This window comes from Diaporthe citri, assembly GCF_014595645.1.
Source record: "Diaporthe citri strain NFHF-8-4 chromosome Unknown scaffold_8, whole genome shotgun sequence".
NCBI classification, from domain to species: Eukaryota; Fungi; Ascomycota; class Sordariomycetes; order Diaporthales; family Diaporthaceae; genus Diaporthe; species Diaporthe citri.
Window position 1 is genome coordinate 380,373 of NW_025064853.1, and position 21,622 is coordinate 401,994.

Here is a 21,622-nt window from a genome sequence, read left to right on the forward strand (position 1 = left end):
CCCATCCGACCTGCCAGGCCCTGACAGAACCCGTTCGTTCGCTGGGGGCAGCTGGGGGCAACCCGCCCGAACGGTGCCCGGCCTAAGCGAAAGTCTCGTCTCCCCGGTTGGCAGCTTCGTCGGGTCGGTCTCGTCCCCCTTGCTCTCCCCCTTGCTCGCCTTCGCGACCCCGCCCTGTACCCTGCTCAGCCCCTCCCCTCCTCCCTTCCATCCATCCATACATCCATCCGTCTCCTCCACTTCTGCCACCCCATTGCATTGCATGCATCGCATCGCATCGCATCCGTTCGGTCCCAGCTCAGTGGGCCGGATGTCTTTTCCGACAAGTCTTTTTCCGGGGCTTTGCTCTTCACTGGCCATTCACCATTCACCTATCCGTGTGTGTGCGTGTGCATGTGTATGTGTTCATCCATCCGATCGTCTAAATCGTCCATCATTTACAGTATATGCAAATTGGCTGTTGGATTTTCCATCTCTGATCTGCATGGGTATCTCCTCATCCATCCATCCATCCATCATTCATTCATTGAGTTATCTATCCACAATCCCGCCCAGCCATCCATGCCGCCACGCTGTCCCCGCCACCTTCGGCTTGCCGCTCATGGTGATAGGTCGGTCTCGGCATGCTCGCACTGCGCCCGGCCGGAGATGCTTTGAGATGCGCTGCATCCATCCACTCAAGACCTGCATGGTTGCCATTAATCATAACATCACGGCCCAATCCTCCTCAACCCAGACTTGAGCGTGGGCGTAGGCGAGATTGCTGTCCCAGCCCCCAGTTGACCTGACAGGATGGAATTGCGCCGCAGATCTCTGGACGGCCCGGAGTCAACCCCCGAAGGTGTCAATCATATCGTATCATGTCGTAGGACAAAGCCACCAAGGGGGATTGTCGCCTCATTTCATAACAAAAACCGAACCCCCTATGATGCTGAGCGCGATCGCACTCGTCATGAACCCGGCCGCCACCCTTTCGCCCATCGTGATCGGCTCCAGCACGGGCAGCTTGTCCTTGTTCTCGATTCCGGCGTTGGGGTCGCCCTGCGAAGTTCCACCCGTGTTGGCCGTGACGGGCGCCGTAGACCCGCCGCCGCCGCCGCCACTTCCACCTCCAGCACCACCGCTCCCGCCGCCGTCCACCCTCTTGGTGAGCGAGTACATGACGGCCGAGAGCGCGCTCATCTGCTGGCCCACGCCGACCAGCCCGTCGAAGCCGCCCGTTGTCCACTTGAACCCGCACGCCGTGCCGGGCTTGCCGTTGAAGCCCTCGGCCGGCGACCCGGAACACGCCTTGGCGGCCGCCGGCGCCGTCTTCTGCAGCAGCGGCATGATGGTGTCGAAGGTGTAGGGCGCCACCTGCGTCGTGCCCGACATCCACCGCAGCAGGTAGCCCTTGAAGCTCTGCTGGTCCGTGTCGCATAGCTCGACGTTCTCGCAAGCCTGCTCCATCAGGATGCTATCGTTGAAGAAGACCGCCTGCGTCTCGGTCAGGATCCCGTCCAGCCGCTTCTTCCACTCGGCCTGCTCCCCGCCCGAGGTGATGTTGTACATGATGGCCGACCCGTGCATGTAGATGCCTGCGTTGTATGTCCACTGGATCACGTCCGGCTTGGTGCAGTTGGCCCCGTCGTCCACCCCGGCCCCGTCGTAGATGCGGAAGTCGGGCGTGATCAGGTTGACGCCCTGCTCCCACTCAAACACCCTCTGCGCCCAGTCCGCGTACGTCTGGTTGCCCGTGAACCGCGCCAGCCGCGCCGCGAGGTTGAAGAAGCACCCGTTCGAGATGGAGTTCTTGTAGTTGAAGCCGTTGTTGAACGTGAAGATCTGCCACCGCAGCCCGCCGTTGCACGTCTGCTCGTCCCACCGCGTCGTGTACTCGTTGAACACGGCCTGCGCGAGCGCCAGCCACTGCGGCTGGTCCGGCGGCGGGTCTGGGAATCTGTTTTCCGCTGCCGACATGGCCGCCATCGCCCAGAATCCCTGATCGTCGTTGCCCTCCGTCCGCGTCTGGTTGGCCGGCATGTAGTCCCGGTCGTCGCCCGCCTGGTGCAGCATCGCCTGCGTGACCACGGGATTGTAGCTCTCGTCCTTGGTGAACAGCCAGTAGTCGATCATGGTCCCCATCATCGCGCCCGCCTCCCACCAAAAGTACGGCGACGGTAGGTTTGCCGGGGACATCGCCTGTGTTGTTGCCCGTGTAGTACTTCATCAAGCCGAATGCTATCGTGCCCGCCGCAGCCTTTATGGATTCTGATAGATTTGGTCAGCCCGAATAGACAATTTGTCTGGGTATATGTAGGACGGGACAACCACTCACCATCATCGGTCATCGTGAGCTCGACAGCGAGAGCATTTTGACAAAGCAGGCTCAACAGCCCTGCTGCACCGAACACGCCCTTCATTGTGATGATTATAAAACGGAAGCCAGCCTGTCTAGATTCAATTTGGCCAGCAAAGAAAATGAACTCTGCACTGTGTAATAACAAGCCGCTCTACGGTCTCCACAGCATCACACTCAAAATGAAGGAAATCGGTCCTCGGGATATCCAGTACCTCGGCCTGGAGGCTCGATCACAAGATCGGAGAAAGAGAAGGCGTTACTCGGCCTGGAGTAAAAGAAGAGAGCCAATGAGTAAGAAATTAATGAATGTACACACCACCAGGGCTGGGCAGCGATGGCAAAGTGTGAATAAAGTTGTGCCCAGGCGACGGAGCAACAGGAAAAGAGAAGAGAAAGGCGTAGGATGGAAACCCGTAAAGATCGAACAAACACTGGAGATGACAGCCAGTTCAACCACATTGCCAAGGGCCAGCAAAATACGCCCCATGCCGTCACAGGCCAGGGAGAACAACACCCAGCAGCAACCGGTCTAATTCATCGGATGCTCGACGTGCCACGAGGCTGTGCACTATCACCCGGGGGCAGAGGGCGGGCTAGTGAAACGGCCCAAGTTCGAGGTTTGGGCTATCCAGTCTCAAGACGGCCGGCCGCCGGGACCCCTGCTCCACCTGCACCAGACACAACCCCCAAGTCAGCCGTCACACAAGTCCTGACAGCGGGCAGGCCCTGCACGGGGTGGTCCTCGAGTGTGCTCTAGGCGAGGAAATTTGGAGGGGACAGTCAATGGCAATCTGCAGATCTGGAGCTTATCTCCGCCGATCCCCATGGCTTATTGTTCGGGAGGACGTTTCGAGGGCAGACGCTGGGCTTCAGATAACCCGCAGAAAGAGTGGGCATCCGATGGCACTCTCGTTTTGGGGACTTCTGTGCGACTATGATTTTATGCCTCGCTGCCAGGCACCGTCTCTCGTCTACCAGGTACCCACGCAGAGAGGTGTGATTAAGGTTAAATGCTTGCCGGCCTGGCGCCCAGGAGGAAAAGCGGCTTTCCCAAGGGAACAAGCGATTGGTGTAAGCGATCAGCGCCTTTCCCGAAACGAGAGCTGTGGCCAGCCTCAGACGCCTCGCGACTCATTACCAGGGTTGTGATGGGCCTCCCGAGGGCCCGCGAGTACCGTTGCATCTCATATCTATTCATCTGAACCACTGGTCCAGAAGTGCTCACTCAAATCTTGACGGTCGTGCAAAGCGGCCCTCTGCTGCCCCCCGCCCGATGCTGAAAGGTGGTCGTCGACTTCAGACCGTCTTTGGGTGATCTTCAGGCCAACCGTCTATTATTAGCATCCGTGCGCTCTATGCCTCCGGTCGACCACGACCACGGTGCTGCTGTCACTCATGTCTTCCGCCTTTTGGCAGGGGGCTCTTCCTCTGAAACCCCCTCGTCCTCCTTATTATCGTCATCCGCATCAGATTCGAAATCATCGTCACTGACTTCGTCCTGCTCCTGCGCCTGGGCTGTGGAGTAATGAGCATCGAGTTCCCTGAAGGGGGTGCGTTCCCATACTTACTGAAGTATTTGGTGGCATTTGGCCACAGATCCTCCGAGATGTGAATGGCAAGGCTGTCTCCCTCTGGGAAAATCTCCAGCTCGTTCTCGTCGTCTTCGTCGTCCTCTTCCTCTTCATTGTCGTCTTCGCCATCAGAGGTTTGCTGTTTGCCTTCCTGTCTGGCGATGCGTTCCTTCTGCGCCTTGTCCAAGGCCTCTTGGCTCTCCTCGGCGGATACATTTCGACCAACATAACCGAACCATGCGAAGAAGCTCAACCCACCGAGCCCGGTGTTTTCGATTTTCTTCTTGAGATTTCTCATCTGCGGATAATTCTTGGATTTTTTCGTCCCCTCCTTTGCCCCTGGCCTGCTGAGCATCCCAGACCTTCTTTACCGTTCCCAGTAGGCCTCCCGTCAGATCCTTGCCCTTCTTCCAGCGGATCTCGACAGGCTCGCTCACGAGACCGGTCCAACCGCTCTTGGAGTGTCTCTGCCAGAACTTCTTTTCGATGACCTTGTCCTCGAAGTGGTCATTGTCGCTGAATTCAAACCTGAAGCACAAGCTCCTAGGGTCGCCTTTCTTCCCATCCTCGATCTCGAATCGCGTCACCGACAGAGACGTCAGCGACGACAAGAGCAAGGAAGAGTCTGACGGTTGTATGAACTCGTCAATGTCTGGCGGGGCTTGCTCAAAGACCAATGGCCAGAAGTTGGGGATTTGCGAGACAATCTTGTGTCGCTTCTCGTAGAGAGGCCGCTTGACCACCACCTCCTGCCGGACTATGGCGACTGTCAGTGAGTTGTTGCATCAGGTGAAAATGTGTGAACCCCTCTGAGAGTCTGAGAGCGGTGCGCCTCCCGCATTGGTCAGATTGTGCCGGCTCAGCCGTCAACCGCGAGGCGGGCGATGACGGCAGCCCTCCTACAGCACAAATCAACAGTCAAAAGGGAGAATCCATACTCAGCTCTGTTTCCGCGTCATCAAACTCGGCATTCAGGTCGTTGAGCTCCTCATAGGAGACCGAGGATTCCTCGGTTACCGGAGGTGCAGCAGCCATTGTCTCCGCAGAGGCTGAGAAGGCGCGTGCTGGCTGTCGACCAGATGGTATATCAGCCGCGGTTGGCGACCGGATTGGCAAGGCGAAGATGTCCTCTTCACCGGAGTGATCTTGCCGACAAATTTTGAAGGCTTGTTCGCAGTTCCCTGCGAGTTCCTTGGGGAAAAGAGCCGGTAAGATGGGATGGTCGGTTTTGGAGATCGGTGTCTGGTCTCCAAGTGCAGCTGAAAACCCTGAATTAACCCTGCTTCTAGACTCCCGGGGAGGGGGGCGCCAAGGGGGGTAGCTTACTGCATACTGTACATGAACCACTGAAAAGGCACCTCCAAAGTTGGATTGACCACCGAGCTCACGACTTGGTTCGACTGGAGGGGGACTGAGGGTAACAATAAATGGGCGTGGTATTCGCCATGCTATGCCGAGTCCCACTTGGTTCAATCATGTCTCCCTGCCGTAAGTTGCAACGCCGCCCCGTGCCTGACTTGGCTTACACTACAAGGTCTGCAGCCCTAAAGGTCCTGGTTCCGTGCTCTCTATCCACTGTGGCCCCAAAACCTGATCTCGCTCCCACCTGAGTTTGACGATCAGGCACGCGCACAGGAGACTGGATCCTCGGGACGTAGTGATATGGTTGGATGGCACACTGCCATGATCCCGCACGGCCGGCCGCTTACCCACTAAAGAGAGTAAGTAGTACGCGATCCGCCTCCGGGGGTCAATCGATCTGCAGCATGGACATGTCGACGAACCGGCTGCTTGTCTCTTCAATCTGTTCCTGCCCGCGGCTCCCACTTGGGCTGCAAGTCGCCCGGAAGACCGTTCCTACCCAAGGCCCATTCAGACCCACTCACTGCGGTCTTGTGGAGTCGTACGAGGACGTGGGCTTGAGAAGTCGTCCCAGAAGGGACGGAACGCGGCATTAGACGCTGGACGCCTGTGCTACCACGGCAGCTGCATGCCCACTTTCCCTTGGATTCGCCGGCGTACATCAGTCCACTGGTCGATTCTAGCCCATCTTCATCGGCCTCAATGGTTGTAGCTCTCATTTGCCGGCCTGACTTGAACCGAGCTCCTTGCTTATGATCATGTCAGCGCGCTCGCGGGTGATGAGGCCAACTAACTCGCTCAAGGAGTCGTTGGTCTTTGCACGGGCCTTCATGTCATCCATACCGCAGCCTCAAAACTTGTATATCGTGCTGTCCACTCACGCAGATGTGACGCCGGCATGAGCAACTTCAAACCACGGGAGATCTTCAGCTCTCGCGGTGCCAACGCCATGGTAGACTTCTCGTGTGGGTCGAATTCACACGCGGAAAACACCCGTTCCACCACCTCCGGGGCTGTAGATCAAGACCAGAGACGTCCGTCCTGACTGGCAGCGGAGATCAACGCATGATCAACGAGACACTAGCTCCAGGATTTGAACAGAGTCCATCCTAAAAGTTCGTAGACCAGTGGATGACCGCTGCACGCAAAATAAGTGAAGATCACTAACGGAGCCGCGGCAAGTGACAAGCATCTTAGATAGGGCTGTATAAATGAGATTCAGCCCCTTGCATGTGACCTATGGGCTTCGGTGCCCCATTTTTCCGGCTTGCCCAGCCTCTGAAGACCACTTAAACCATTTATTCGAATTTTCATGTTAGTAGCAGGGTCTTCACCGTGGTAAGAGGATGGAAGTCAGCATCAGGTGAGCTTCATGAACAAGCCCGAGGTCCTGCGCTTGGTGGAACGACAGCCGAGTATCTAGTCAGAAGGAGATGACTTTTGATAGCGAAGGAACATTTGACAATCATCCAACGCCCTCGAGTGTTCGGGATGATAATAAAGATTAACATGTGGTATTCCGCGGTGGTCTGAGCAATACATCGCCGTTCTCCGTGCCGGTGCCCGGAGGATGGACTGGTGACCACGGGGTGCGAAGAGGCTGAGGTAGAGGCTGAGGTACCTGGGTACTTCTGATAGCGCCGTCGGGTAGTGGAGGGCGTCTAGGTACCTAGGTCGTGGGTAGTTGTCAGGGGGTTCTGCAATAAGAGGGTTGTATTCGGTTTCTGGTTGTAGTTCTGTTTAAGTTTGTACTAAAGGGCTGAGGGGCTGAGGACTACCTATTAATACCCATAAGGGGTTTATGCAATGCTCCTTCTTTATAATTTACCCCCTTTAAAAAATAATAGCGCCCTTATAGCTAATAAATAATTCTAAAAGGTGCATTTAATAAATTAATTATCTTATGTTTTATTTTTTAAGTAAAGTATTAAGCTTAAATTATCTTTATTTTTTTTATAATTTTTATTTTTATTCTTTAAAGCATTAAAATTATTTAAGGGTTTATTTTATAATTTATTATATTTCTTATAATTAGCTATTTTTATATTTTTACTTAATTTAAAGTTATTTATAAAAAGTTTTATTTTAAGAATATATTTATTATTAAGTAATTTAATAATAATATTTATAATATTTTAAATAATAAAAAAAGTATTAAATTTATTTATAATTATTTTAATAAATAAAGTATAATAGCTGCCTTTTAAGGTATTAATTTATTTTTTTTTTAAATTAATTAATTTTTTAAGCTAATAATATATATAATATTAAAGTTAAGTTATATTTAAAGTAAGTTTTATTAAGTATTTAATTTAATGTTTTTTAATTATAATTTTATAATTTAAGCTTATTATTTATTAATTTTAATAATAAATTTAATGTTTTTTATTTTATATTATTTATATTTTTGCTATTTTATTAAAAGTAAGGATATTATTAATAGGGAATATAAATAAGTATTAATATATTTTACTATAAGTAAGAAAGGTAATATAGATTAATGGGTTATTGCATTATTAGTGGGAAATATAATGGATTATAAAAATATATTAAACTTTATTTTCTTTAAGTTATATTACAAACTTATTATAAGCATTATATTAAATTTTTTTTAATTAATTTTCTTTAATAAATTATATTTTTTAATTTAAAATAATATAATAAAAATATTAAAATTGCTATTAAAGGAGTAATTATTAAGGAAAGGTGGTTTTTTAAGTAGGTTTTCTTTAATTTTATTATATATAAATTTAGTAGCTTTAGCATTTTTATTAAAATTGCTTTTATTTAAGGATTTTTTAAATTTAAATTAAAATTTAGCTTAAGAAAAAGAAGTATTATAATTTATTATATTAAATAAGTATTACAAAGAATATAGCAAAGTTAAGGCTTTTTTAGTTAATTAATTTATCTTTATATTTATATAAAAAAGATATTAATTAAATTTTTTATTAATGATATTTTATAATTTATTATAAATATATATTTATTACTTATATTCCTTTTTTTTATGCTTTTTAATAAATTATAAAAGCTTTTTATTATATTCTTATTTTTATATTAAGTAAATAAAGATAAGGAAATTTATAGCTTTATTAAGTTTATTAATTTTAATATTATTAAAATTAAGAATTATTTATAATATAATATATAAATTTCTTATAATAATTATTAAGCTAACTTAATTATCTTAATGCATAATATTATTAATGTTTTTAATTTAAAGCTTTAAATTTTAAAAAAGATTTGCAACTTAATGCTTTGCTTTAAATTTATATTATTTAAGTTTATTTTTAAATAGCTTTTTGCTTTTATTTCCTTTTATTATTACCATTAACAATAAGCTTAAATTACAAAGCTATCTTAAGTATATCTTTTATTAAATAAAGATAAATAAAAAAATAAAAAAAAAGAAGAAGTTTATAATTTTTCTAAGAGAATTAAAATTATACTTTAAGTAATGCTATATTTATCCTATTTTTTTATTTAAAGTTTTTAAGTAAATATTATTATAAGTTATTATAGCAATTATTAATAGTAGTTATTAATAGCAATTATTAATAATAATTATTATATTAAGTTTATAATAAATAATTATTTATAGGTAAATTTATTAAGCAATAATTATGCATTAAATCTTAATTGCAATAAGGTTATTTATTTTTAAAATTTAAGTTTTAGTTTAATATATTTAATAAAATATTTTATATCCTTTAGTTTTAAATATTATTAGTTAATTATGCGCTTTGCGTAATCTTTAATTTAAATAGGTTTAATTTAAGGTATATCTTAATTAAATAAATTTAAAGAGTATGGCTTAAGGTAGTTAATAAAAATAATATTATGCTTTAACTTTAAAGAATTATATAAAATATTATTTATTAAAATATGCTTTTATTATTATTACTATAAGTATTAAGGCGTTATATATATAAATATGGCTTTAAGGAAGGTTTGGCAGCTAATAAGGTACTTAATTTATAATAATATTTAAAATATTATTAAAAGTAAAGCTTTTAACGATTTTATTTAAGGAAATCTTAATTACTTAGGATTTACTATTATAGTATTTAAATTATATTTATAATAAAGTATTTAATTATTTTTATAAATTATTAAGGCTATAAATAAAATAGCAAAGCATAAATTTAATAATTTATATTATTCTTTTTAATTAGCTATTAGTTTATAAATAATATATAGTTATATAAAATAGCTTTATTTTAAATAATTTTTATATTAATAATTAAATGCTTAATAAGAATTTAGGGTTTTAATTTAAAAGGATAACTTTTAAATAGCCTTAGTTACTTTAAAGCAAGTATTATAATAAAGAAAAGGCTTATTTTATAGCTTTTTATATTAATTTTCCAGGCATTAGCAATAAATCTTTTAAGAATTTGTAAATTATTAAAAAGATATAATTATAGCCTTTTATTAAGAGAAGTTTAAAAATAAAGTTTATTATAATTTAATAATATAAATATAATGGGCTAAGCAGTAATTATAAGCTTTTATAAGCTTTATATCTTTTAATAATAAAAACTTAATAATTAAGATAATGGTAAATAAATTTATATAGCTTAAAATGCAATCTTTTAATGTAAAAAGGCTAAAGGAATTTATTAAGTTAGGTATAATTATAATAGCTGCTTATATAAGTAAGTTTTAAGATTTTAATTATATATAATTAAGGAATATAAAGATAAGGAGTTTTATCTTTATTTAATATTTTTTAAATAAGGTTAAAGTAAATTTTAAATAAAAAAATAGCTTTATTCTTATAAAAAGCATTATTTCGCTATATTATATTTAAAATTTTTGCTTATTAAGGGTTTATTTAATATTTATTTTAAAGGCGCTTATAAAAGTTAAGAAATATTTTAATATATATATTTTCATTTTGCAAATTTAATTTTAAAGGTATTATAAAGATTATTAAGCGTATTTTTAAGAAAAATAATTAATATTTATTTTAATTATTTAAAAAAATATTTAATTTATTATTTTTAATTAGCAATAATATATTTAATAATGATATATATAATAATGCATTTAATATAATATTCTTTCTTTTTAATTTATATAATAAATTAATTTTAAAAGCATTAATATATTTAAGGGCATAAATTAATTTCTCATTATTTATTAAGGCTATAATAAAGTTAATAATGTTAAGTTATTTAAAAAGGGTAAGGATTATTAAATAATTTATATAAATTATAAAACAATGCTTAATAATGTTAATTTAATATTAACATTTTTTAAATACCCATATATAGCTAAAAAGTTTTATTTCCATAGCTTAGTATTAGCATTTTGCGAAAAATAAAGTGCAGCTAAGATATATAATCATTTTAATTAAAGTTTGCAATAAGTATATAATAATATAACCGTTTTTTATAAGTTTCTTTGCAGCTAAGTCCATTATATAATAAACTTATACTTTAATTTTAAATATAAATATATTAAAATTAATAAATAAATACCTTTTTAAATTAAAGTATATAATAAATATAAACTTAGTTAGGTTTTATTTCATAATATTAAAGGCAGCTTTCTTTATATTGCTAGGCAAGGTAAATATAATTTATTTTATTTAATTCTCTTAAGCTATTTTACCCTTTGGCTTTATTAAAGCATTTAATTAATAAAGATTTATCTTTCATTATTTAAAAGGCTTAATTTTTATTATAAAATACGAAACGTTATATTTTATATAGCTTGCAAGGCTAATAAAATATTTTAAATCCTTTAATAAATAAGGAAATTCCAAGGCTTTAATAACCTTTAAGCATTTTTTAATTATAAAAAAGCTAAAAGAATTAACGTAATGGCTAAGTATAATAGCTATTAATATTATAAAATAGGATTTTTTTAAGCTTATTAAAATATTCTTTTATTATAGTTAATTAAAAATTAAATAAATATCATTAATATGGTTTTACAAGGAGCCATTAATAGCAATAATTATATTATTAATATATATTTTAGTAAATATATCTTTAAAAAGCCGATTTATTTATTATTATATATTGTTATGGGTTGGCCTTAAGCGTCTGCTGGAAGGTACCCAAAAGGAGTTATGAATTGCAATATCTAAGAAGTAAGTTAGGCCCTGAAAGGGCCCAACTCTGGATCTATCTTTTAAGTGTGTGCCCCGTCACGTGAGAGGGTTGGGTGCAGTGTGGGCCCGGCACGGGCATGCATTACGGCTTGGGCAATAGCCCAAGCCCATCACATATATAAGCTAGGCTGCTATAATATTCCATAATAATGTAATTAAATATAAATTATTTATAAGCTATTATAATAATGAATATTTATTAAGATTTAAGATAGATTTATTATTAATAAAAGAAAGCAGTAACGTTAAGAATTATAATATATTTTGCATTTATAATCTTTAAGAGAATTTAATCCTGGCTTTTCATAAGGTATATATTAAGAATCAATATATAGTTTAATCCTTAAATATTAATTATTATATAACCTTTTTAAGTATTATTTAATATTGCTCATTAAATAATAAATATAGGGAAAGAAAAGAAAATAAATTAAGTTATTTATTTAATTTTTTTAATAACTTATAATTTATTTAAAGTTTTATTAATAATCTTAATATCCTTTAAGGTTATAAAATAAACTTTATACTTTTTTAAAATTATATTTTATTAATTTTACCTAAGGTAAACTTTAAGCTATTTATTTTATAAAGCTTTAGCTTAATCTTTATCTTTAAAGATATTTATATTTTTATTAAGGAAACTTAAGAGCTTATCTTAATTAATAAAGTTTAAGTTAAAAAATATATTAATGCTTATTAAAATATGCATTTAAAAGTTATTTAACAGCATTATTTTTAAATGCTAGGAATTTAAGGATTTATAAAAGGCTATAAATATAGCCTTATTATCTTTATTAATAGCATAAATTTAATATTGCGAATTTAAAGAATATAGATATTTTATAAATATTTTATTAAGTATAATAATAAGCTTATTTATTTCATTTTTAATAACTATATAAGCTAAATAAATATTTATAAGAAAAGCATAAACGTTAAATTAAGTTAATATAAGAATAAACATTAAGTTTTAAACATTATTAATATATAAGCAATATTTAATGGGGAAATAAATAGCTAATTTAAAAGGTATAATAATATATTATGCAGCAAATACCTTAGCCTTTACTAAGCGGCTATAATTTCTCATTTTTATAGGAATTTAAATATAGCAAGAATTAATATTAATATATTTTTTTAAATTAATAATATTAAAGCTTTTTAATCCTATAATATTTATATTAATAAGCATATTAACTTTTAAGTCTTTAATTATAAAAACTTTATAAGTAAATAAAGTAATTATTGCGATTTTATAATTAATATATTTTCCTAGGAATTATAATAGCATAAGTATATAATTATATAACTTATGATTTTCATTTTAAGTTTATATAATTATAATAAAAATATATATTTATAAATTAATAAAAGGAGATAATTTTATTATAATTATTATTTATTTATTATTATTTAATTATAGTTAATATCGCTATAAATATTTAATAATAATCTAAATAGCAATTAAATAAAAAGGTATAAATAAGTTTAAAAGCAAAAATTAAATCTTATTTTAAGTTTTAAATTAATCCTTATTAATAACTAAATTATCTTTACGCTCTTTATAATATTTAATAAGATATTAAAGCCTTTTAGTTTTTTGCTAACTACTTTAAGGTATTTTTTAATGCATTATTTAAGCCTTAATTATTTAATAAGCTAGTAATTTTTGCCTTAGCTATAAAAGCTATTAATATTTATTTTTATTAAGGTTAAGGCTTTTTAAAATAAATAAAGTAAATATAATTTATTAGCAAATTATTGCTATAAAAATGCTTAGTATAATAACGATAAATAAATAGTAATAATGCTAATATATTAAAAAAAGTAATATTTAAGTAGTTATTATAATTATTAATAAAAAACGCTTCCTTAAAGGGATAGTTAAAAGCCTTAGTGGCTGCATTTATAAAAAACTCTTTATTCAAGACTTTCTTAACCAAAGGTAGTTAATATGCAGGCGTATTAAGTTGCTTTATAAAGTTTATAAATTTACTATAATAAGCTTAATAAAGCTAATTTTATTAATATAATTTAATAGTAAATAAGGCTTATAAGGCAAGCAAGCAATGGTTTTTTAAAATAAGCTATTATTAGCGATTTCCTAGCTATAACTATTATTAAGCGGGTTATTGCTATTTATTTTATTATTAACGTTATGCAGCATATTAATTTAATAATAACTAAGGTTAATTATATTTAGCATTTTAAATTTAGCCTTAATTAGCTAATTAAATTAATAATTAAAATTAATTTTAAGTTTAATTAATTATATATAATTAATTATATTATAAAAGAGCTTAAGGTAGCTATGCTTAAAAGCGTTGCTATAATTGCTATTGCTAAGGTTATAAAGGTAAATATTATAAGGTATAGGAAATATTTAACTTATCTTTATAAACAAGTATAAGTTAATAAAAATAAATAACATTTTAAGTAAATAAATATTATTATTAAGCTAAATTAAAAATTATGTTCTTATAATTTTAAATATTATTTAAAAAGCTTTTTAATATTATTGCTTTATTAAGTTTTTAAAGTTTAAACTTAATTTTAAAAGCAAGTAATTTAAATATAATAATTAGCTATATAAAAAGCTTTATATTATAAGCTTTTATATTTATAATAATAATTTAAAGAAATAAAGTAATATTTTATTTCTTTATAATTTAATAAAAAAATAAATAATTTATTTTAAAGCCGGCTATAGTATTTAAAAAGGACTTAATAAAATGTAATTTTAACTTATTATAAATTGCTTAAATTATTGCTATCTTAAGTAATTAATAATTATTATTAATTGTTACGGTTTGGGCTTTACTTATTATGATTAATTAATGGGCTTTAGTCTTATAAGAATAGGCTTTAGCGCGGGTGCAAATGGGGAATAAACCTTTTCCTTTGCACTTTAAATATAAACCCTATTTAAATACCTTATGGTAAATAACCCAAGGCTAGCCTATAATATATATTTAAAGTCCTTTTGCATTATAAATCCATAATGCAACTATATAAAATCCAGTATAGCAAGACTTAAAAAGAATAACGGCAGCCTATTAAGCCCTTTCCTATTTAAAGGAACTTTTATCTTAAGAATACCTAGCAACTTAATTGATATAGATAAGGGCTAAGTTTATAATAAATAAGGAGGCGATTAGCGCTAAAAGGGCTTAATTCTTTTATATATTTAATTAATTAAAAACTTTTTATAATTACTTTTTACCCTATGTTAGTTTTATAAAGATATTTAAGGGGCAGCTGGAGAGCTTCTTAAAGAAGGTTTGCCTTGCGCTTAGGGATTCTTTTAAGCAAAGGCATGCCAGGCTTAACTTAATTATATTGCAATAACGCTATAAAAAGGGAATAGCAGAATTTCTTGCTTAGTTTAATTAATTAACTTATATAGTAAAAACTTAAAGTTAATTAAATAAATATAAAATATTATTAATAGCTAATAGCTTAACCTTTATGGTAAAAGCCTAGCTTAATTATAAAGAGTAGCTGGATATATTTAAGGCTTTCTGCTTTACCTTGCAACAATATAAAAGCGTTTTTAGCGTTATAACAAGGAAGGATAATACTTAACCTTAAAACGACGAAGTAATAAACATTAATATTGCAATAGTTTTAATAAGCAAAGTTAAGTATTTTATATATAGCCAACTTAGCTATTATAAGCATAATTACCTTAATTATTATAAAAGAATAAAGGTATAGCTTTTATTAACTAAGGTTAGCAAGGGGAAGGAGTTTATTTAAGGGGGCGTAAAATTTTTCCTATAGGGTAGGGCTTAAAAGCAATGCCGGCTTGGCGCCGGCTTAGATTTAAAGCGGATTAGCTATATGCTAGTTAGTTTAGCTTTATAAGAATGCTTAGAATTTAGGAAATTCTCGCTAATAAAGTAAATTATTTGCGATTAAGCATTAATTAATTGCAAATTATATAATAAATTTATGGTCCTAAGGTTTTAGGTAAAGGAGCTTATGCAAAAGGCTTGCATTAAAGGATTATAAGAATGCTATTAACTTAGCTGTTAGCTTGCACTTAAATAATTGTTTTTTATTAACTTGCTTTGGCTAGCATATTAAATTATAAGGGCTAAGGCATGCTAATTATAAATAATAAGCTAGGCTTTTGGCGCAATTAAAAGGCATTAAGGTATAATTAAATAGCTAGGCAAAGAGCAATGTTTAATTTGCAACTAAACCATGATATCCTTTATTTTTTATTATATAGCTGCCTTTTAAAGCCCGCTATGAGGACCCAGAAAAGGAGGATATGTTATGATTTGGGCTTTACCTATTGTAATTAGTTAGTAGGCTTTGGCCTTATAAGAATAGGCTTTGGCGTAGGTATAGATGGGGAGTAAACCTTTTCCTTTACACTTTAAATATAAACCCTATTTGGATACCTTACGGCAGACAACCCAAGGCTAGCCCATAATATTAATTAAGATATAAAAGTATTATTTAAGTGCATTTTTTAAGAGATATTAAAATTAAATTTAATAAATATTATTTATAAAATAAACTTATTTAATATACTTTAAATGCTTAATAAAATAAAAGATATTAAAATACTTTATAATCTTTTTATTAAATTAAATGCTTAAATTAATATATTTATAAAGGCAAAAATAGTTAATATTTGCTAATTAAATGTTAAAATATTTATTAATATTATTTTATATAAGTTTAGCTTAAATATAAACTTAAAGAATTAATATATTTATAAATATTATAATAATTAAATACATAAAATCTTAATTTTATTAATTATAAAGCTATGTTATTATTTATATAATAAAATTAATAATGTTTTTAATTATAAGTAGTGTTATATTATTATTATTAAATTTAAAGCTTTTTAATTTTATTTTATTATTTCTTTTTAAATATAAAAGAAAGCTAAGGTTTTAATTATATATTAATATAAATAGTATATTTTTAAAGAAAACTTTTAAGGATAATAATAAACTTAATAAACTTATTATTTAATAATACTTAAGTATTTAAGGAAATTATATTTTAATTAATATATATAATAAATTATTAAAAAGTAGCGTTTAGCTAATTAAAAAAGTAATTTAAAGATTAAACATTAAAGGGAATTTAAATAATAAAAGCGCTTATTAATAAATAAAAAATATAAAAAGGCTTTTTTACTTTATTAATTAATTTTATAATTAATAAATCTTATTTTAAGAAATTAAATTATTTTTATTAAAGGTAAGTTATAAGAAATAAGCATATTTAAGCTTATTATTTTAAATTTTTATAATATATAAAAACTTAAATAAATAATGAAATTATAAAAGCTATTAAATATATAGTTATTTAAATTTAGCTATAAAGTTTTATAAAGTTATATAATTAAATAATTTAAATAAATAAGTATTAAGATAGTTATATAAAAGCAAAGCAAGTAATAAGAAATTAATAATAAATTTATAATAATGCTTTTATCATTTTATTAAATAAAGCTATGTTTATAATAATTATTAGCTGGTATTTAATTCCTATAATTTAAGCTAAGTTATTAAGGGGTTTTGCAATAAGAGGGTTGTATTTAGTTTCTGGTTGTGGTTTTGTTTAAGTTTGTGCCGAAGGGCCGAGGGGCCGAGGACTACCTATCAATGCCCATAAGGGGTCTGTGCGGTGCTCCTTCCTCACAGTAGTAGTGGCTGGCACCTGGCTATTGACCGGCCGGCTGACTGGTCCAGAATCCAAGCCGTTGGCCGGGCTTCGGCCAAGGCTGCTGGACGCAAAGGTTCATCGCAAGGTCGAAACCAAACGCCCCCGTTGATTGTTTCAATAGGAATGGACATTGTGAACTCTCCGCTGCTGCGATCGTGGGGGGCGTTGCAAAGGTGTGAATGGGTGCCGCACATGGGACGGTCGGTGATCGGTGATCAAAGAGTGACAGCAACCACTGCTATTGTGCTTCGGATTGTGTACACGGTACCTCAGCACGCCCGCGCGCCAGACAAACGCTGTACCCCTGACCCTTTCAGCTGACGGGGCGCGCCCAGGCCATGGCCTGCCGGCTGGCCATTCACAAGCGGAAACAGCCAGGCGGGACTCAGACGCTGGGACCCACTTCCTCGTCCACTTCCAGGCAAGCCCGCCGCCATCAATCATTTCAGAGCCTCCGCTCACCTAACCCAACCCAACCTTCTCTTCGTCCACCCGTATCCGACGCCAACCTCACCTACCACCTCCACCACCTCCACCACGGCCGACGACGTGCCTCAGATACGGTCGACCTGCCCGAAATCAATCGTCCTACCCAGGCGACATCGCTTTACCCGATCTACGACGACGCTTCGACGCTGTGGTGCATGTCAAGCGACTCAACTCTTCCCGACCGTCGCCGGTGACGCGACAGACCTCCCTGTCTCCCTAAACACCCAACCACTCGTTAACCTGACAAACAATCAATCGCGCCTATCGTGGACGACTTTCCGGTCCCGTTCCGCGACCGCAGCCCTTCGCGGCTTCTCGTCCTCTAGACTTTCGACGACTTGTCGGTCGCATCGCTGAGATTTCATCTCGGACGGAACGAAGCCTTTGCCACCATCAACCGTCCACTCCCACCGTCCTCCCCTCGCGACCGACGGCAAGCCATCATGTCATTTAATCCTCAGACGCCGCAGAGCCCGTCGCACTTCTCACCCAGTAATTCTGATACCGTTTCGGGTGTGCAGAGCACCATGACCTCTTTCACCACAGCCCTGCCGACTCCGGCGCATTCCATCAACGGAACCGCCCTGCCTTCCGACTCGGCCGTTGACGTCAGCATGGGTGGTGAGTCCCCTCACAAGCGAAAGCGCGTCCAGGAGGACGTCGGAGAGCAGGGCCAGAATCAGAAGAGGGTGCACATGGACGACGGCCTACCAGCCCTGAAGGATATGCATGAGGATGTCGGAGAGAAGTATCTGGTCTTGCAAAAGGCATGGCAGCCAGCCAAGCCTTTGCTCTCTGATGACGTTTTTGAGATGTACGATTTGGCCAGCCTCGCCGGGGAAGTCGCTCGTGTGTTGCCCGACGGAACTAAAAACGCCATGCGTAAGACGTACAAAGGCCAGATTAAGAAGCTCGGCCTCATGGGACACTTCGACCCGGTGAAGAAGGAGCCAAACGACCCCGATGGGATCCTCAGCCTGCTTTCGGTACCAGCTGAGGAGTTCGCCGTGCACTTCGTCCGCGGCAGAGAGATCGAGGACGGCTTCCGGCCAGAGGTGCAGAAAGTTCTCAAGCAAGCCACTACCATGGCTCGCGGCACTATTTCTAGCAAGAAGTGGGATCAGGGGGTTTTGGGCGACTTCGCGGGAGGATCAAAGGGCCCGACGTCAGCAAAGGCAACAGCGCCTGGCACGCCCATGCACCCTGCGGCCGGTGGCGTCCCCCGAACCAAGGCCCAGTCCGTCGCGGCTCAGGAGGCTGCCAGACCGCGGAGGGCCAACAAGAAGAGAAGCTACGGTGACAGCAGCTTCGAGGGCTACGGTGAAGTGTATGACGACGAGACGGGGGCAGAGACGGGATACTCGACGGGCGAGGGCGAGGGCACCAAGCGCAGAAAGAAGGTGCTTAGAGCCTTTGCCTCTGTTCACGTTTCAGGACGTTCGCTGACACTTTGCAGAATGCCAAGTCCTTCCAACAAATTGGAACACCCCGTCAGTCCTACGGGCCTGGCATGGTTGGTGTCTAAATTGCGCGACCGATTCCGAGTCAACAGCTGCCCTCTTACGAGCCGCACGAGTTCCTCGCTATTCAAGTCGTCCAGGCCAATTTTTGCGGATCGAACGCCCACGTTCCTTCTCGCGGTTTAAAGGAAGGACGAAGCATTCCAAAACGTATGCTAAGAAGTCGCAAAAGCCATCACGCTTGCGAACATCAGCCCGTCTGCTAAATCGTCCAGATCCGAGCTTTTTCCTCGAACCCTGGCAAGCTCAGGCTGCAGGTTTGAAGGTTATGGTCGCAAGGGTTATTCCTGCCTGTTCACGCAACATGTTATGTCGGCGAACAGGGCGGAGACAAGGGGCACAAGAGAGTGATTGTTACATAGATGGAGCTTGGCACACCTAACACCAAAAAAGGGGGATTGGGGACAGGGAGCTCCCGACAGTTTGCGTGCACCTAGCATCGCACGGGGTTTATTAATGACTGACAGGACCGAGTTCACCACCACTACGATGCGACCGGACTGGAAGTTTCTCATTGGGGATTAGTTGAGGGATCGTCCCTTTTACTGTTGCACATTCTGAAATTGAAATAAAGCATGGCGTTGGGGATCGTTGCTTTTTGAGGGTCGAGGTCTTACTCTACAATGCGGACCACATCAAACGACCACACGTATTTGGGTCAAGAAGAAAAAAAAAGATACCACAACCCAAGGCGGCAAGGGTCTTCAGGCTCGTGGCTGGAATGGTTCTCTCGCTTACTGATGTTGCGTGGTCACTGTGCGGTTTTCAGCAGAATTCTTTCCAGCGCTCTGCAGCTGTGACCTATGTAGAGGAATACAACAAGCGGAAACTATTGACATACTTCTCGCGAGTCTCGTGATGCGTGACCTCTGAGTGATTGTGGTTATTGCTTAGGAGATGGGTACAGTGACAGCTCTTGTACACTTGTTCTACTCGAGACCGTACAAGTATGTCCGTATGCACTCCAAGAGTATGCGTATCATCATGAGGCCCCGGAGAGGATCGCGGTGGGAATTCTCATGCTACGCTGTAGATGGCACTTCTTCTGATAGTATTTTGGACCCCGGTCAGGAACTTCACATTGTGAGTATTAGTGCATTACGGATATTCTATATACATTGTACATCCTGTCTTCGGGTGCTGATCCCGCGTGGAAGGTTCAGCCGCAGCCAGCCAAGCCGTTGTCACCTTGCCAATGGCGCAATCGCTCCGTTGAGTCACGCCGGCCGAAATGCAGTTATTTGTCGGTATAGTCGGGACTCACCAAAGCAGACACCATGATGAATACAATATCAGGACGGACGGGCCGGAGAGGGCCCCCCGGGTTCCGCCGTGCTCGTTCCCTCTGACGAAGGACAGAGCATGCAAGCAAAGCTTCCAACACACAGCCTGAGCCCAAAAGCCATGGCCACCACGCAGAACATCTACGACACGCCGGAATTCTTCGAGGCCTACGCGGCTCTGCCCCGCCAGGTCCACGGCCTGTCCTCCGCCCCGGAGTGGCCCGCGCTGCGGCGCCTCCTCCCGGCGGGCCTGCGCGGCGCGGACGTGCTCGACCTGGGCTGCGGCTTCGGCTGGCACAGCCGGTGGTTCACGGCGGAAGGGGGAGCGACCAGCGCGCGCGGGGTGGACATCTCGGAGCAGATGCTGGCGCGGGCGCGCGAGATGACGCCCGGCATTGGCGCGGAGGGGGCGGATGGGGCGGATGGCACCCGCAGCGCCACCAGTGCCATCACGTTCGACCGCGCGGACCTGGAGTCCGTGGAGCTTCCCGCCGGCGCCTACGACGTCGTCTTCAGCGCGCTGGCTCTGCACTACGTGTCCGGGCTGGAGCGGCTGCTGGCCCAGGTCCACGCCGCGCTGCGGCCCAGCGGCACGCTGGTGTTTTCCGTCGAGCACCCGCTGCTCACGGCGCCGATGCGGCAGGGGTTCATCACGGACGCCGAGGGAATCAGGTACTGGCCGCTGGACAACTACCACGACGAGGGCGAGCGCGTGCCGACGTGGCCGGGGTCCAGCGTGAAGAAGCAGCACCGGTCCACGGCGACGTATGTCAACCTGCTGCTGGCGGCCGGGTTTGGCATACGGGGATTCGAGGACTGGCACCCGGAGCTGACGGAAGAGTATCGGAATTCTGCGTGGGGGAAGAATTGGATCCGTACTTCTTTCTTGCTGATTAGTGCGGTGAAGCGTCGATGTTCCCAACCTGTGGAACTTTCTGCCTTTGAATAGGTAGTTTTTCTTGTATGCGCTTACCAAGCTGTAGTTAGGGCAAACAGGCCGCCGGTGACTAGTGCAAGTAGAGCTTTGAGTAAGTAGCACTGGGGAAATAGATTACTATCAAGCATGTTTGTTCGTGGGTATCTTCGATAGCAAAGGAACTTCATGCGAACTGTTCCCGTATGCGCACAATTCTGGCAGACCTTCTTGATGATCTTGTTCCGAACGCCAGCATCAGCCTGTATGTATCTCCCGACACACTCGCAATGCCAAGTGACTGGAATATGCCATGTGT

The 21,622-nt window shown here is 39.2% G+C and overlaps 4 protein-coding genes across 4 annotated transcripts; 2 read left to right on the plus strand and 2 right to left on the minus strand.

The window, feature by feature from the left end:
- Nucleotides 1–897: 897 nt before the first annotated feature.
- On the minus strand, nt 898–2,402 carry INS49_014504 (uncharacterized protein; the record flags this gene model as incomplete). The annotated part of the gene is made up of 3 exons (XM_043175194.1): nt 898–2,088; nt 2,153–2,250; nt 2,318–2,402. 3 exons carry the CDS (start codon nt 2,400–2,402, stop codon nt 898–900), a joined length of 1,374 nt encoding a protein of 457 aa, XP_043020151.1.
- A 1,332-nt stretch (nt 2,403–3,734) lies between these two features.
- On the minus strand, nt 3,735–4,947 carry INS49_014505 (uncharacterized protein; the record flags this gene model as incomplete). The annotated part of the gene is made up of 4 exons (XM_043175195.1): nt 3,735–3,856; nt 3,910–4,222; nt 4,284–4,669; nt 4,851–4,947. The coding sequence occupies 4 exons, from the start codon at nt 4,945–4,947 to the stop codon at nt 3,735–3,737; spliced, it is 918 nt and encodes a 305-aa protein (XP_043020152.1).
- Nucleotides 4,948–18,030: 13,083 nt separating this feature from the next.
- Nucleotides 18,031–19,112, plus strand: INS49_014506 (uncharacterized protein; the record flags this gene model as incomplete). The annotated part of the gene is made up of 2 exons (XM_043175196.1): nt 18,031–18,987; nt 19,044–19,112. 2 exons carry the CDS (start codon nt 18,031–18,033, stop codon nt 19,110–19,112), a joined length of 1,026 nt encoding a protein of 341 aa, XP_043020153.1.
- Nucleotides 19,113–20,511: 1,399 nt separating this feature from the next.
- INS49_014507 (uncharacterized protein) lies at nt 20,512–21,343 on the plus strand (the record flags this gene model as incomplete). The annotated part of the gene is made up of 2 exons (XM_043175197.1): nt 20,512–21,230; nt 21,298–21,343. The coding sequence occupies 2 exons, from the start codon at nt 20,512–20,514 to the stop codon at nt 21,341–21,343; spliced, it is 765 nt and encodes a 254-aa protein (XP_043020154.1).
- Between the last annotated feature and the right edge of the window lie 279 nt (nt 21,344–21,622).